At 38.7% G+C, this 11740-nt stretch overlaps 1 protein-coding gene across 1 annotated transcript; it reads right to left on the bottom strand.

Annotated features, from left to right (window-relative positions):
• Positions 1-376: 376 nt before the first annotated feature.
• On the bottom strand, positions 377-6820 carry f7l (coagulation factor VII, like). The gene is made up of 8 exons (XM_085449886.1): positions 6577-6820; positions 4972-5135; positions 4754-4778; positions 4484-4597; positions 4268-4408; positions 3000-3088; positions 2347-2467; positions 377-1945 (listed from the first exon to the last, which is right to left on the bottom strand). Exons 1-8 carry the CDS (start codon positions 6665-6667, stop codon positions 1398-1400), a joined length of 1293 nt encoding a protein of 430 aa, XP_085306012.1. The 5' UTR covers positions 6668-6820; the 3' UTR covers positions 377-1397.
• Between the last annotated feature and the right edge of the window lie 4920 nt (positions 6821-11740).

Raw genomic sequence — 11740 nt, 5'->3', positions numbered from 1 at the left:
GAAACTCTGACCCAAAATCACTGAAAGTTTCTGCCTCCAGATTCCTGATTATCACTGTTTCATTGGTGAATTGGAGAAATTACGCAAACGCAGAGTTTCTTTTGTGTATTTCTGATATTTCTGACGTAGACTTCAAACACCAAGCAGTCAAGCAGCCTACACGAGTTCAATATTATTCTATTTATTATAACGTGAGGCTGTGTATGTATGTATTATACTTACACATTGTTTTGTCTTGTGTTTAGAAGGTTATTAGACTAAAATCATTCAGTCAAAAGAAGGATTTGACTGACTTGGCTTAATTTGTTAAACTCAACAATAAACAGATATTTGCAGCCAATATTCCACAGTCAGTGTAAACAGAAAGTAACTACTGTTTCAGTTCTAAGATTTTATTTATCAGAACGTAGTGAAAAGTAGACCTTTGCAGGTCTTAGAATTAGATAAATACAACAAAACAAATTACAATGTCATTGTATATTCAACAAGTATTAAGACAAAATGCAGAAGCAGTGCGTGAAAAACTAAGTACACTATTACTTCTTGTATAGGAATTACGAAAGTAAGTAGAAATTAGGTGCTCATAATCAAATGCACTTGATTATTAATTATTATTATTAACCCTCACATGGCAGCACATGTTTGGATTCACAAAGTTTCACATGAACATACTACAACACTTCTGGAACAGTGGTTCATTTGTTTGTACACACGGTCTGAGGCAATTTCAAATTTGTTTATAAAGAACAAACAAATTCACGTAAGAAAATATTGATAAATCACTGATTTGTGTGCATGAAGGACCCACTGTTACTAAATGAGGCCTACTGGTCCTACGAACAGAAGCACATCTACAACAAAATGGCTGAAAAGTGAGTGAGGGGCATGAAAAGAAACGAAAAACACTGAACTTCATCTTTATTGTCAAAAAACAACATTTCAACATGTCGAGTGAACTGATGTCTTTGCATCTTTTAGATTAAACTGATTGTTGGTTGATGGTTTACATTTACCATCACTATAGAAAACTTCAAAGTTTCTAGCAGATTAATTTATATCTAAAAATACAGGCCATTAATTTACTTGAAAAACAAATAATTTTTTAGTTTGTTGATTTTGGATTTTTCTCAGGACCAATTTTATTGTGATGAAATTCCTCCAGCTGACAGTCAAAAATTCTTTTTTTGTTCAAAAAGCTTCTGAAACTACATCTCTGGCATTTTTTAGGTACATGAAGGTGTGGAAGTTAAAGCTATTTGAGCACAGCATCAGAAAATGAATATTATTTTTATACATTTGTGGCTCCTTCACAGTGATTACTGATCTAATGTTTCTAACACTGGATTCTTACTCTCTTTAACTCTTGAACTGCGTTGACACAGTGACTAAAACCAATTTTAGCCAGTTGCCATGATATTCTCAATCCAGTACAGGAAGTTTGTGACCTTCGTGTAGACGCCGTACATGTTTTCTTGGCCGCAGCCTTTCCCCCAGCTCACCACACCTGTAAGGAACCAGGTTTTCTTGTAGCGTGTCACCAGTGGGCCCCCGCTGTCACCCTTGCAAGCATCCTGGCCACCACGCTTGAAGCCAGCACATATCATGTTCTTGGTGATGTTGAGCCCGGTGTGGAGGCGGCACTCCTGCACCGGGACCCTCGGCAGCTGCAGACGCTGCAGGTATCTTGAGGTAGAGCCAAACTCTGCCAGACGACCCCAACCAGACACAGTCGAGTGGCGGATGCTTGCCAGCGTCCGGGTGAAGGTGCTATTGCGGGCAGGAAGGCAGATGGGCACGACGTGGCGGCCCAGTTTTACTGGGCGGTGAAGTTTCAACAAAGCCAGGTCGCTGTCGGAGCTAGTCACGTTGTAGTCTTCATGGCACACAACTTTGAGCACCCGCCGCCACTGTTCTGTTTTTTCCTCTTCCCTTATGTCATGCTCACCTTGAAAGCGACATTACTTTTAAATGCTACATTGAATTTGGAGCCAGAAGAAAAGTGAGCAAACTGAAAAAAAAACTTGAACGACAATTAAGTTGACCTAACATACATAACATACAGTTGACTCACAATATCCACTATGTTAGCAAAACCCATATACTGTTAGATACATTTTCAGAAGCTAGAAAATGACACCTTTCAAATTAAATCAAATATTTTACATTGCATACAATGCTTCAAACAGACAAAACAGCCTATAAAGAGGTATGGACATTAAATAAAATGCTATCTGTAACCCTAAAATGAGTCAACATTGACCTGGTGAATGTTATGTGATTGAAGGAAGTAAGAGAGGCCAGACTAGAAGCCAGAATTTGAAGTTACCATTTTTCTAATTGTCTTACCAACAACGATGTGGAGCACGGTGCTAGGTTTTTGATAAACACAGTGAGCTGCAGTTAAAAGCCATCGATCCGACAAGACGATGGCACCGCAGAAGAATTGGTTATTTTCAGCCAGAAGAGCCTGAAAAAAGAGATAAAATACATACAAATCTGGATTCATCTCCCTGTTTACACTGATTTTCAGTTCAGTCCTTGTGTAATTTGGCATATACTGACAGGCACCCTTCCACTGAGACCATTTCTGATGAAGCTTCAGTGATCATCTCCTGTGTCAGCTCTTTTTTTTAATTTTCCTATTTCTTAAGTTTTAGGGATATGATACCCTTCATCAGCTGTAGATTTTTTTATTTATTTATTTATTTTTTTGCCTTCCACTTCCCCTTCTGGCCATTATTTGTCGATTATCCTCAAATTTGTTTGATGCACTGCACAGCATGCTGAAGTATGTCAAATCTTTTGGCTAATAGCTATTTGCTAGTGGAAAAATACTATTTCATGCCAATCAAACTGTGTTATTTTGTGACCACTTTTATGACAGTGTTGTTTCTACAAAACTTTTGCACAATACTATATGTGTCTCTTTATGTATTCTAGTGGAATATTGTGTATCTTAGCTCATTTTACTGGAGATGGGGCTCTATTCAAAGACTTACCTGCCACGGACAATGTCCTTTGGGACACATTATCCCATTAACAATCCTGGGGGCAAAATGTACCTGAGGCCTTCCGCAGACCACAGCATCTGGACCAGACAGTTAAGAAAGAAACCAAAAGTCAGCCTTTTGCTTCTGACACCCTGAATGATGCTCAAAGACACACAGGAATTAAAATCAGTCCAAACTTGTGATATCTAAGAAACTTAAAAGCAGTTTTTTGGGTGTAAATATCTGCTAAGAGGTTAATATACCATTCCCGAACCCTCTGTGAATGGCCCTTATGGCCATTGATCAATGGTCTTTCATCAATGGGCTGTGATCAGTGGTTATTGATCAATAGTAATGACAATTTGCATATTAATGGTCAAGGAACTGACCTCACAGCCCATTGTTCATTCAGTGCTAGTTTCAGTCATTGTGCAAATGTACTGTTTATAAGATTGGGGAAACCTGCAGTCAGGTGAGATTGAAGAAGTTACTTGAATGAGTGACGAAACGTTTCTCCCACTGAAAATGTTACGTCCAGATGAACAGAATCAACTGTTTGGGATTTCATTACCTGGATGATTGAGCATGCATCAAGACTAGGTCAAGATGTTGTAGGTAAAGGTGTTGCTTAGCACGTGAAACAAATCAATCAAATCAAGGTGCTGTGATGTCCCTGCTCACAGGTAACCTGTACAAATCTAAGAATGTTTTTTTTTTTTACTGTCTTCAATCAAGGGCGACTTTAAATTCATCCATGAGCATAAAGCAAGCCGATTAGAACTTGTAAAGCCTGTATTTTTAAAGTATTTGTGTTGGGTCTGCGCTTCCACAGGCCCTGCTAGTTTAGAGACTTATTCTCGTTAACGGCTCTGGGAGCTGAACGCTCCTCACCTGTTCCCTAACCAGCGTCAACCAACCAGTCTTCCTCGCAGCCTTTTATTTCCCCGACACACAGTTTACACAACAGTCACAGTACACACAAGCACCTCCCATTGTAAAACCACCCTATGGTTCTAAAAGATAAGACACTGTGTGTGTGTGTGTGTGTGTGTGTGTGTGTGTGTGTGTGTGTGTGTGTGTGTGTGTGTGTGTGTGTGTGTGTGTGTGTGTGTGTGTGGCTGGAGAGGTGGTCAGAGACACAGGAATGTCTTTGATTCCATAGTTTGAACTAAGACCTACAAATTTAAGTAACACAATGACAACATTTAACAATTTGACTCCAACAATTTGTACATGTGATTTGCACTGTACTTCATAAGTGTGTTACTGGCTCAGACCTTCAGGCATGCAGGTACTGTTGTCCAGTTCAAGTCTGTATCCCGGAGCACAAAAGCATATGGGAGAGCCATCCTGAAGCTCTCTACAGAAATGTTCACATCCTCCATTTCTGTAGCGACAGCTGGGGGTGTTTGAACGCACTGCAAGGGAACAATGATAACACTGACTTCCTCTGCACCAATTGAAAACATCAACAGACTTTTTGGACTTCCAACCTTTTTCGCAGTTGTATCCATGGAAACCTGGTGGACATTTGCAGATATAGGTGTCGATGTTTCGAGTGCACGTCGCTCTATTCTTACAGGGAGAGGACAAACATTTGTCCACAGCTGCAAACAGGAAGTAGCAAAGATTTTTATCAAGCATTTCAACAAATGTTTGGAAAACTGAGCAATGTCTTGGTTACAAGTGCGTAAAGAATTCTAGCACTACTTTATTTGCAATGTGTTTATAATGTTCGAAATGTCAAAGCTCAGACTGAGTACCTGTGTATGTCCTCCAGAAGTTCTCCTGAGTAGACAGAGGACCCAAATTCAGTAATAGTTAACAAAACAAATATAAATAAAATAAAAACCATCAAATTCTGTCTTTCAACTACCACCAGCACCATCCATTCTTATGTCACTACCTTGACTTCAGTAATAAAATTTGGTACCAAGTGTTGTGGCATTTTCAATGCTTTTGTTGGTATCTTGAAACTGACCAGCTGTTGTGGGTGGGCAAAAATCTCCCTGGCCTCCTCATAGGAACATTTCTCCTCGATGCACTCACGCTCCAGATTGCCTGTCTTGATTTCCTCCAGGAAAAAGTTTGCTCGACGAGTTCGATGGAGGAAACCGCTGGCCTCAGACTTTTCCAAACCCACGCCTTTGTGTAGAAATTAAACAGAACGACACATGTCAAACTCCAGTTGTGTAGACATAAGAGACATTAATAATGGTGTTTGCATAAGTTTCCTGTATGTTTACTGATATAGTTATTCAGGGTAATCCTGTATTTTTCTGTGATGAAAATCAGTCTCAATTCCATATTAACTTTTAAATCAGCATGAATAATGTATTTGTTTTTGCTTTGGAACAGTTTAGCTGGGGTGGATACTGATAGACTTAGATAAGTAAAACAGTGAGTAAGTACTATTAGTTCTGGTTATAAAAAAAAAGATGAGAAAAATAAAATAACAAATTGCTTAACCATTTCACTCAAATAATTATTTAAAAAACATCTTTATAGATAAAAAAAAAAAATGAAAAGGAAGACATTAAAGATTTTATTTTCAAATATTTTGCTAAATTATTTTTCATTAAACTATATTTTTAAGTTAATAAGAATAATAAAATACACACATAATGTGCTTTTTACACATAATTACACAGTTAATAGTGGTATACAGTTGAAAGATGTTTGCATTTTATTCTTGTTAATTTGACTGTTAGCATGACTTGGGACCGAATTAATATTGTTTTGCTATTTAAATGCAAACCAGGTTTAAAAAAGATAATATATTTTACATTTTATCTACAGCATAAGTTTTATCACAAAAAACATTGCTGTTAATATAATATTGGCAAACAGGAAAAGCCAACACATTTAGAGACTTTTTATGTGTTTTTCCCTTGTTTGTTTTGTAACTGATTTGACTTCTGTAAACTGTCACAAATGTCCTCATATTTCTATATTTATAATGCTTTGTTTGCATAGTTAAACACTTCTTAAAATGTTGTAAAATATAATCTTTCATCATTTTACTTTTATGCGTTGTACTTTTATTCTTTTTTTTTTTAAATTTTTAATTTTTAATCATAGTCATTTTTTAGGTAATATAAATATATATTATACAATATTTTGGCAGTTGGTCTTTGGCTATAATAATACCAATATCACTGTTTCACCTGCTACAACAAAAGACTTAAGACCTAAATGTACATGAATACATGGCTGAATAAATATAAATAAATAATGTTCATGTTTTATGTTATTTATTCTGAGCTAGAAATTAGTTTCATTCCTGTTTTTTCTAACTGTTTTTTCTTTTTTGTGAAAGAATAATATGCCCTCTCATATTTGAATGAAATAAAATAATCTTGAGTCTAAGTTTATTCAGTGTTCAGATTTATCTTCCTGAAATTTATCTGTAGTGTTTATCGCTTCCCAGTTCATTACAAACCAACATGCTAGCATGACTTTAGCCTCCCGATGTTGTGGAGAGCTGCTCAGAGCTGTGGATGCCTGTGTGCCATCCCTAACAGGTGGAAACAAGTACAGAAAAAGACAAAGAAAATTTCCAAGATAGAGAAGACATAAAACTGACCTTCAGGGATCCCAGTGCATGATGGGATAGAAGCGATGATGAGCAGTAGTAAGACGAAGAGATGCTTCGTGTCTCTGCTAATGGACTCCATGTTTGTTCTAAACTTATCAACGGATCAAAGGTTGAGAACAAACAAACTACAAACCAGCCCCCCGCTAAACCCCCAACAGTACAGCAGCAGGCTTTCCCTATCAGGCTGATGAATGTGTTTTCCTCACAGTTTAATAACAGGTAAATAACAATAAAGAGGAGGTTTAAACTACTGACTTTACAGATTCTGACTAGGTGATAAACTCATGACTTCTAAATGTACTGCAACTCCAAGTCTGGGGCACACTTTAAACATACCATGATATTTATCACTGATTGGTTGGTGAAGTTGTGAAATGAAGACATGGCGTTAACCAATGAGCACTCCCTGGTTAATCCTCCTTTCAGACTTTTAGCAAGACCAGAATTCACAAACTGATTTCCTGCAGATTTTATAGGATTGAAATTCCTTTTGGAACCAACTCACCAAAATGGAGTTCAGACTTTTCAGATAATCTGTTAGTATTATTGATTATTGATTAGATCATTTTATTAAAATGGGGTGGCTGTAGCACAGAGGGTAGAGTCGATCATCAGCAGGTTGGTGGTTCGATCTCTGGCTGCTCCAGTCTGCCAATAGCCTGTGTCAAGATGCTAAGCCAGAGTTCTCCCTGATGCATCCATTGGAGTATGAATGTTAGAAAGCACTTATGGTGACTCATGATAGATGAACGTAGTTGTATGTTCAGTGTCAACAATACAAGTTGTATAAAGTGCTTTGAGTGCACTGTAGAGTAGGTACAGCCATTTACAAAAAGGCCGGAGGTTCAGTTCAGAAATGCTGAGATGAAGCTTAGCAGACAGCTAACCACCATTAGCCTGATATCTCGGACTAATACAAACTCTGAGCCTCAATACAATTTAAACAGGTCAGTTATTAGAAAATTCAACCGCATCCACCTGTTAGGAAGGGACGAATTAGCTATCTGGTTGTTCAGTCTGACGTCACTAGCCGTGTCTGGGTCTAAACTCCGCTGCAGGTCCATATATCAAACGATCACTATGGCATTACTGAGAGTTGAAAAACTGTCTAAAGTCTTTCATCTTTAATAAAATGATCAGTGTTCTGCTCTACCAGGTGTAACAATTGAGTTTAACATCCAGGCATCCATGAAAACGGAATTTATGACATTTAACGGAGTTAGAAGTTAGCAGGGAGTAGGGTTGCCAACTCCCTGAAAAATAAATAAGGGACACCTCGTGGCCAGGGCCGGGCGACCCAGTTGTCTTCACCCTTCCCAGTGTGGTGAATTTTCTAGCTCTTTTTTTGTGTGTGAAATTATTTTTTTAACCATTTGACTTGAAGTTGATTTAAGTAGATGCATATTCTATTCTTTGTGATATGAACACATGTGAAACAAATGATCATTTAGCCATTTATTTTTAGCTCAAAATGACAACATTAACACATAAAACAGGTCTCCTTCTTAAACAGAAGCCTGTCATGCTTAACTTTTGAAAATATAAGTAAATCTTTCTTTAAAAGAACTCTGTCCTGCTTAACTTAAAATAATAGAAAACAATAGAAAGAAAAATATTCTTGTAACAGTGCACATTTAGTGCATTTAGTACAATTGGCTTCAGTTGAGGTATTATTTCAGCTTTTCTAATGCTAATCAGCTGCGCCTGTTTGTAAACCCGCTTGTTCCCATGATTACGCATCATAACTCATCAGCATTATTCATCTATATATTACTTTTATGTATTAGTCATCAATTTGTTGTAATCATCTATCCTTGCAGTCGTTTATTACACAAAATAAATTATATTATCACACTTCTGGCCACATAGCGCTGATTTTCACTGCACATACCCATATTAACTTTTTCCAGCCAGGTGTTTTCCTTTTCCCCCATTCTTCCCTTTCTCTGAGGGGAACAAACATTGCTGCTCTAACGCTGGGCTCACACTGTGTGATTTTTGGCCCATTTTGAGCCGATTTTTGAGTGATCGGACCGATTTTGGCCTTCATCGTGCGTCGTGTAGTATACGTGGGGTAAAGAGAAGTGATTAACACCTCACGACCAGCTCCCGATCATCAATCGCTCGTGAGGGTGTCACCACAGCCGCTCACACTGCTCACGCGCAAACGTAAACGTTGGTGTAAAAGATGGAGCAGCACGGCTGTGCAGCGTGTGATCTGGACACAAGCGATGGAGGCACAACTTGTAGAACTTTGGAAAGCTCATCCGAGCCTTTTCGATGTGGCATCACAAAATGATCACGACCACAACAACCGTGAAAATAGTTGGATTTACACTGCTGCTCAATCACAGCTGCCTGATCAATGTTTTTCATTAGCAATTTAGCAAAGTTGATGGTGGTGGTGTGTCTGTGTGAGTGAAAGACAGAGAGAGAGAGCGACAGATTTTCTGTTATAACCTTCATGTTATGGAGGCACAGTGTGAGCTCTCAGGTCGCATCAGAGCATCGGGCGGTATAGTGTGAGAGTACATCGTGACATACGAACGTCTAACCCCTGCGAGTCAATCATGCAGTTTGAGCAGGAGCTGAATAACGTGACTGAAAAAAAAAAAAAAAAAAAAAAAAAAAAAAAAAAAAAAAATCGCACAGTGTCTGCCCAGCTTTAGGTGTACTGTCATCCGAGACTTGCACCGCAGAGTCGGCGTTTGTTCCCCTGTTGGCCATGCTTCTTGTTGTGGTCATCTGTTGTCTTCCGGTATTTTCTCCGCAAGCGACCTTTCCTCGACCAATGAGATGAGCGGTAATCTGAATTGTCATACTCGAATTGTCATAAGTGTGCTGTCAGCTCATTGGTCACAAAGCAGGAGAGGGGCTGGGAATTATGTTTTCAAACAAAGTGTTAATTCCATAAACATTTATAGACTACTTTTGATTCTCACTGTATTACGGGACAAAGTGCGTCCCTTATTAGCTCAATACGGGACGTGTGCTTTTGTTTCGAAATACGGGACGATTCCGTATTTTAAGGGACGGTTGGCAACCCTAGCAGGGAGTTAGCTCGCTAGCTTCTATCTAAATACAATGTAGTGGCAATTCCTTTACTTTTGTAAGATCAAACGTCCCACAACTTAAAGTCCACAAGCCACTGCTGCACTGAGGTAATATTTCGTACGCAGGCAAAAGAAGTCCATTGTCCAAACCTTTTAGTTGAGAGTTTTGGTTTTGGTTTATTTATCCATTTGGCAAGCAATAACAAGATCCTTCCTACTGCTTCTCCTGCTCTGGTAAAAAACCATAGGCCCACCCCAATGCATGCTGGTCCTATACCAGTCTCTTTATTTATAGAAACAAAATGGCCCTACAGCTCTTACTGACTAATTTAACAAAATAACAACAAACAAAACAAATCATTTAAAACAAAATATTAACCGACAAATAAACCCCAAAATATAAATAAACTAACAAACTTTAACTAATTTCAAAATAATAAAAAATAAAGAACAAATAGCTCCAACACTCCGGCCCCTAATTGTGCATACAATCACAATTACTTTAAAGTCCCAAAAGGAGGAGCTATTCCCTTAAACAAATCCTTAATTTTCATTGAGGATTTTCTTCACGATGAGGCTTCCAGTAGCAAAATAAGTTTCGTCACTGGCCTTTCCAAAACACTGGTCCTTGTTTGTAGTCTCACAGAACGCACCAAGCCTTTTGCATCCTGGTTTACATTTAAGACTTTCGCCATCATCCATGATCCTCTTGGAGCTGTAGCGTCTGCAATTAAAACAACATCTCCAGGTATAAGACATCTTTTAGTCCTCATCCATTTTTGTCTTTCTTGCATCAAAGGTAGGTACTCAGAAAGCCATCTCTTCCAGAACAACTCTGCCATGTACTGTACCTGTTTCCACCTTTTCCTGACATGCAAATCACTTGGATGAAACAGTCCTGGTGGAAAAACTGGTTTATTTTTCAGCAACAACAAGTGATTGGGTGTCAGTGCTTCAAGATCATTTGAGTCATCTGAAACTTTAGTAATGGGTCTGTCGTTCATTATAGCTTCAACCTCACAGAAGACTGTTTGGAGTCCTTCATCATCCAGAACTTGCTCCTTAAGAACTGAGGCTAAAATATTCTTTACTGAACGAATGAGACGCTCCCACACACCGCCTTGGTGAGAAGCTGCTGGGATGTTGAAGTTCCATTTCATGCCATCCTGAACAAAAGCCTTTTGAATTTTGGCATGGTCCAGCTCAGTCAAACTTTCTTTCAACTCTCGATTCGCCCCAACAAAATTTGTAGCATTATCAGATCTGATGGTCGAAACTGGGCCTCGTCTACAGATGAACCTCCTCACAGCATTTATACAAGAGTCTGTATCAAGTGTACATGCAATCTCCAGATGTACTGCACGACTGGTGAAACAAGTAAAAAGAACTCCATACCTTTTAAGGAGACTTCGTCCTCTTTTAACACTTATAGGTCCAAAATAGTCCACTCCAACATTTGTGAATGGGGCTATGTCTGGCAGGACTCTCTCTTCAGGCAGATCCGCCATCTTTTGTTCAACAAACTTTCCTCTGTTGCGTCTACACGTGACACAACGAGAGATGATTTTCCTGGCAGCAGAATTTGCATTTAGTATCCAGTAATTTTGTCTTAGTTTTGACAGCATGTGTGCTCTTCCTGCATGTCCCAACCTTTGATGGATATGGCGTAAAATCAGTGTTGACACATGCATATCTTTTGTCAAAATTACAGGATGCTTTAATTCCATAGGCATGGCTGCTTTATTCAATCGGCCACCCACTGAGGATTCCTGCATCCAACACTGGATCAAGTTTATAGAGACAATTTCCCTTAGAGACTCCTTTGAGGCCATTGCGGATTAAAGCCATTTCAGTCGTAAATTTCTGTTGTTGTGCATATTGAAGAATAGCTTGTTCTGCCTTTGCCAAGTCTTCTGGAGTGAGATTTCCTTTCTTCAAAGTGGTCTTAAATCTTTCCATTCTTATCTCCACTTCTTTCTGACCTTCCGGATCATTCTTATTCAAACCTGCAGCAAGCAACTCTTTCCTCTTCTGTGCCAACAACACCAAGACCTCTTTCATCTTTAAAAGCCAGGCTACAGAGATTTTAAGTTTTGCCC

This window comes from Copadichromis virginalis, linkage group LG23 (genome assembly GCF_057382275.1).
Source record: "Copadichromis virginalis isolate Kocher_CV1m ecotype Utaka linkage group LG23, C_Virginalis_male_GT1.1, whole genome shotgun sequence".
NCBI classification, from domain to species: domain Eukaryota; kingdom Metazoa; phylum Chordata; class Actinopteri; order Cichliformes; family Cichlidae; genus Copadichromis; species Copadichromis virginalis.
Note: the sequence above shows the minus strand (reverse complement) of the source record. Positions and strands in the feature narration are given on the sequence as shown.

What these genes read in the sequence shown, in the direction of transcription:
- f7l (XM_085449886.1), bottom strand. Translation starts at nt 6,667, where the DNA reads ATGGAGTCCATTAGCAGAGACACGAAGCATCTCTTCGTCTTACTACTG. An exon ending in CTTCTGGAGGACATACACAG is followed by an intron (nt 4,598 to 4,753) that starts GTACTCAGTCTG and finishes TCCTGTTTGCAG; the next exon opens with CTGTGGACAAATGTTTGTCC. An exon ending in AAGGACATTGTCCGTGGCAG is followed by an intron (nt 2,468 to 2,999) that starts GTAAGTCTTTGA and finishes CTCTTTTTTCAG; the next exon opens with GCTCTTCTGGCTGAAAATAA.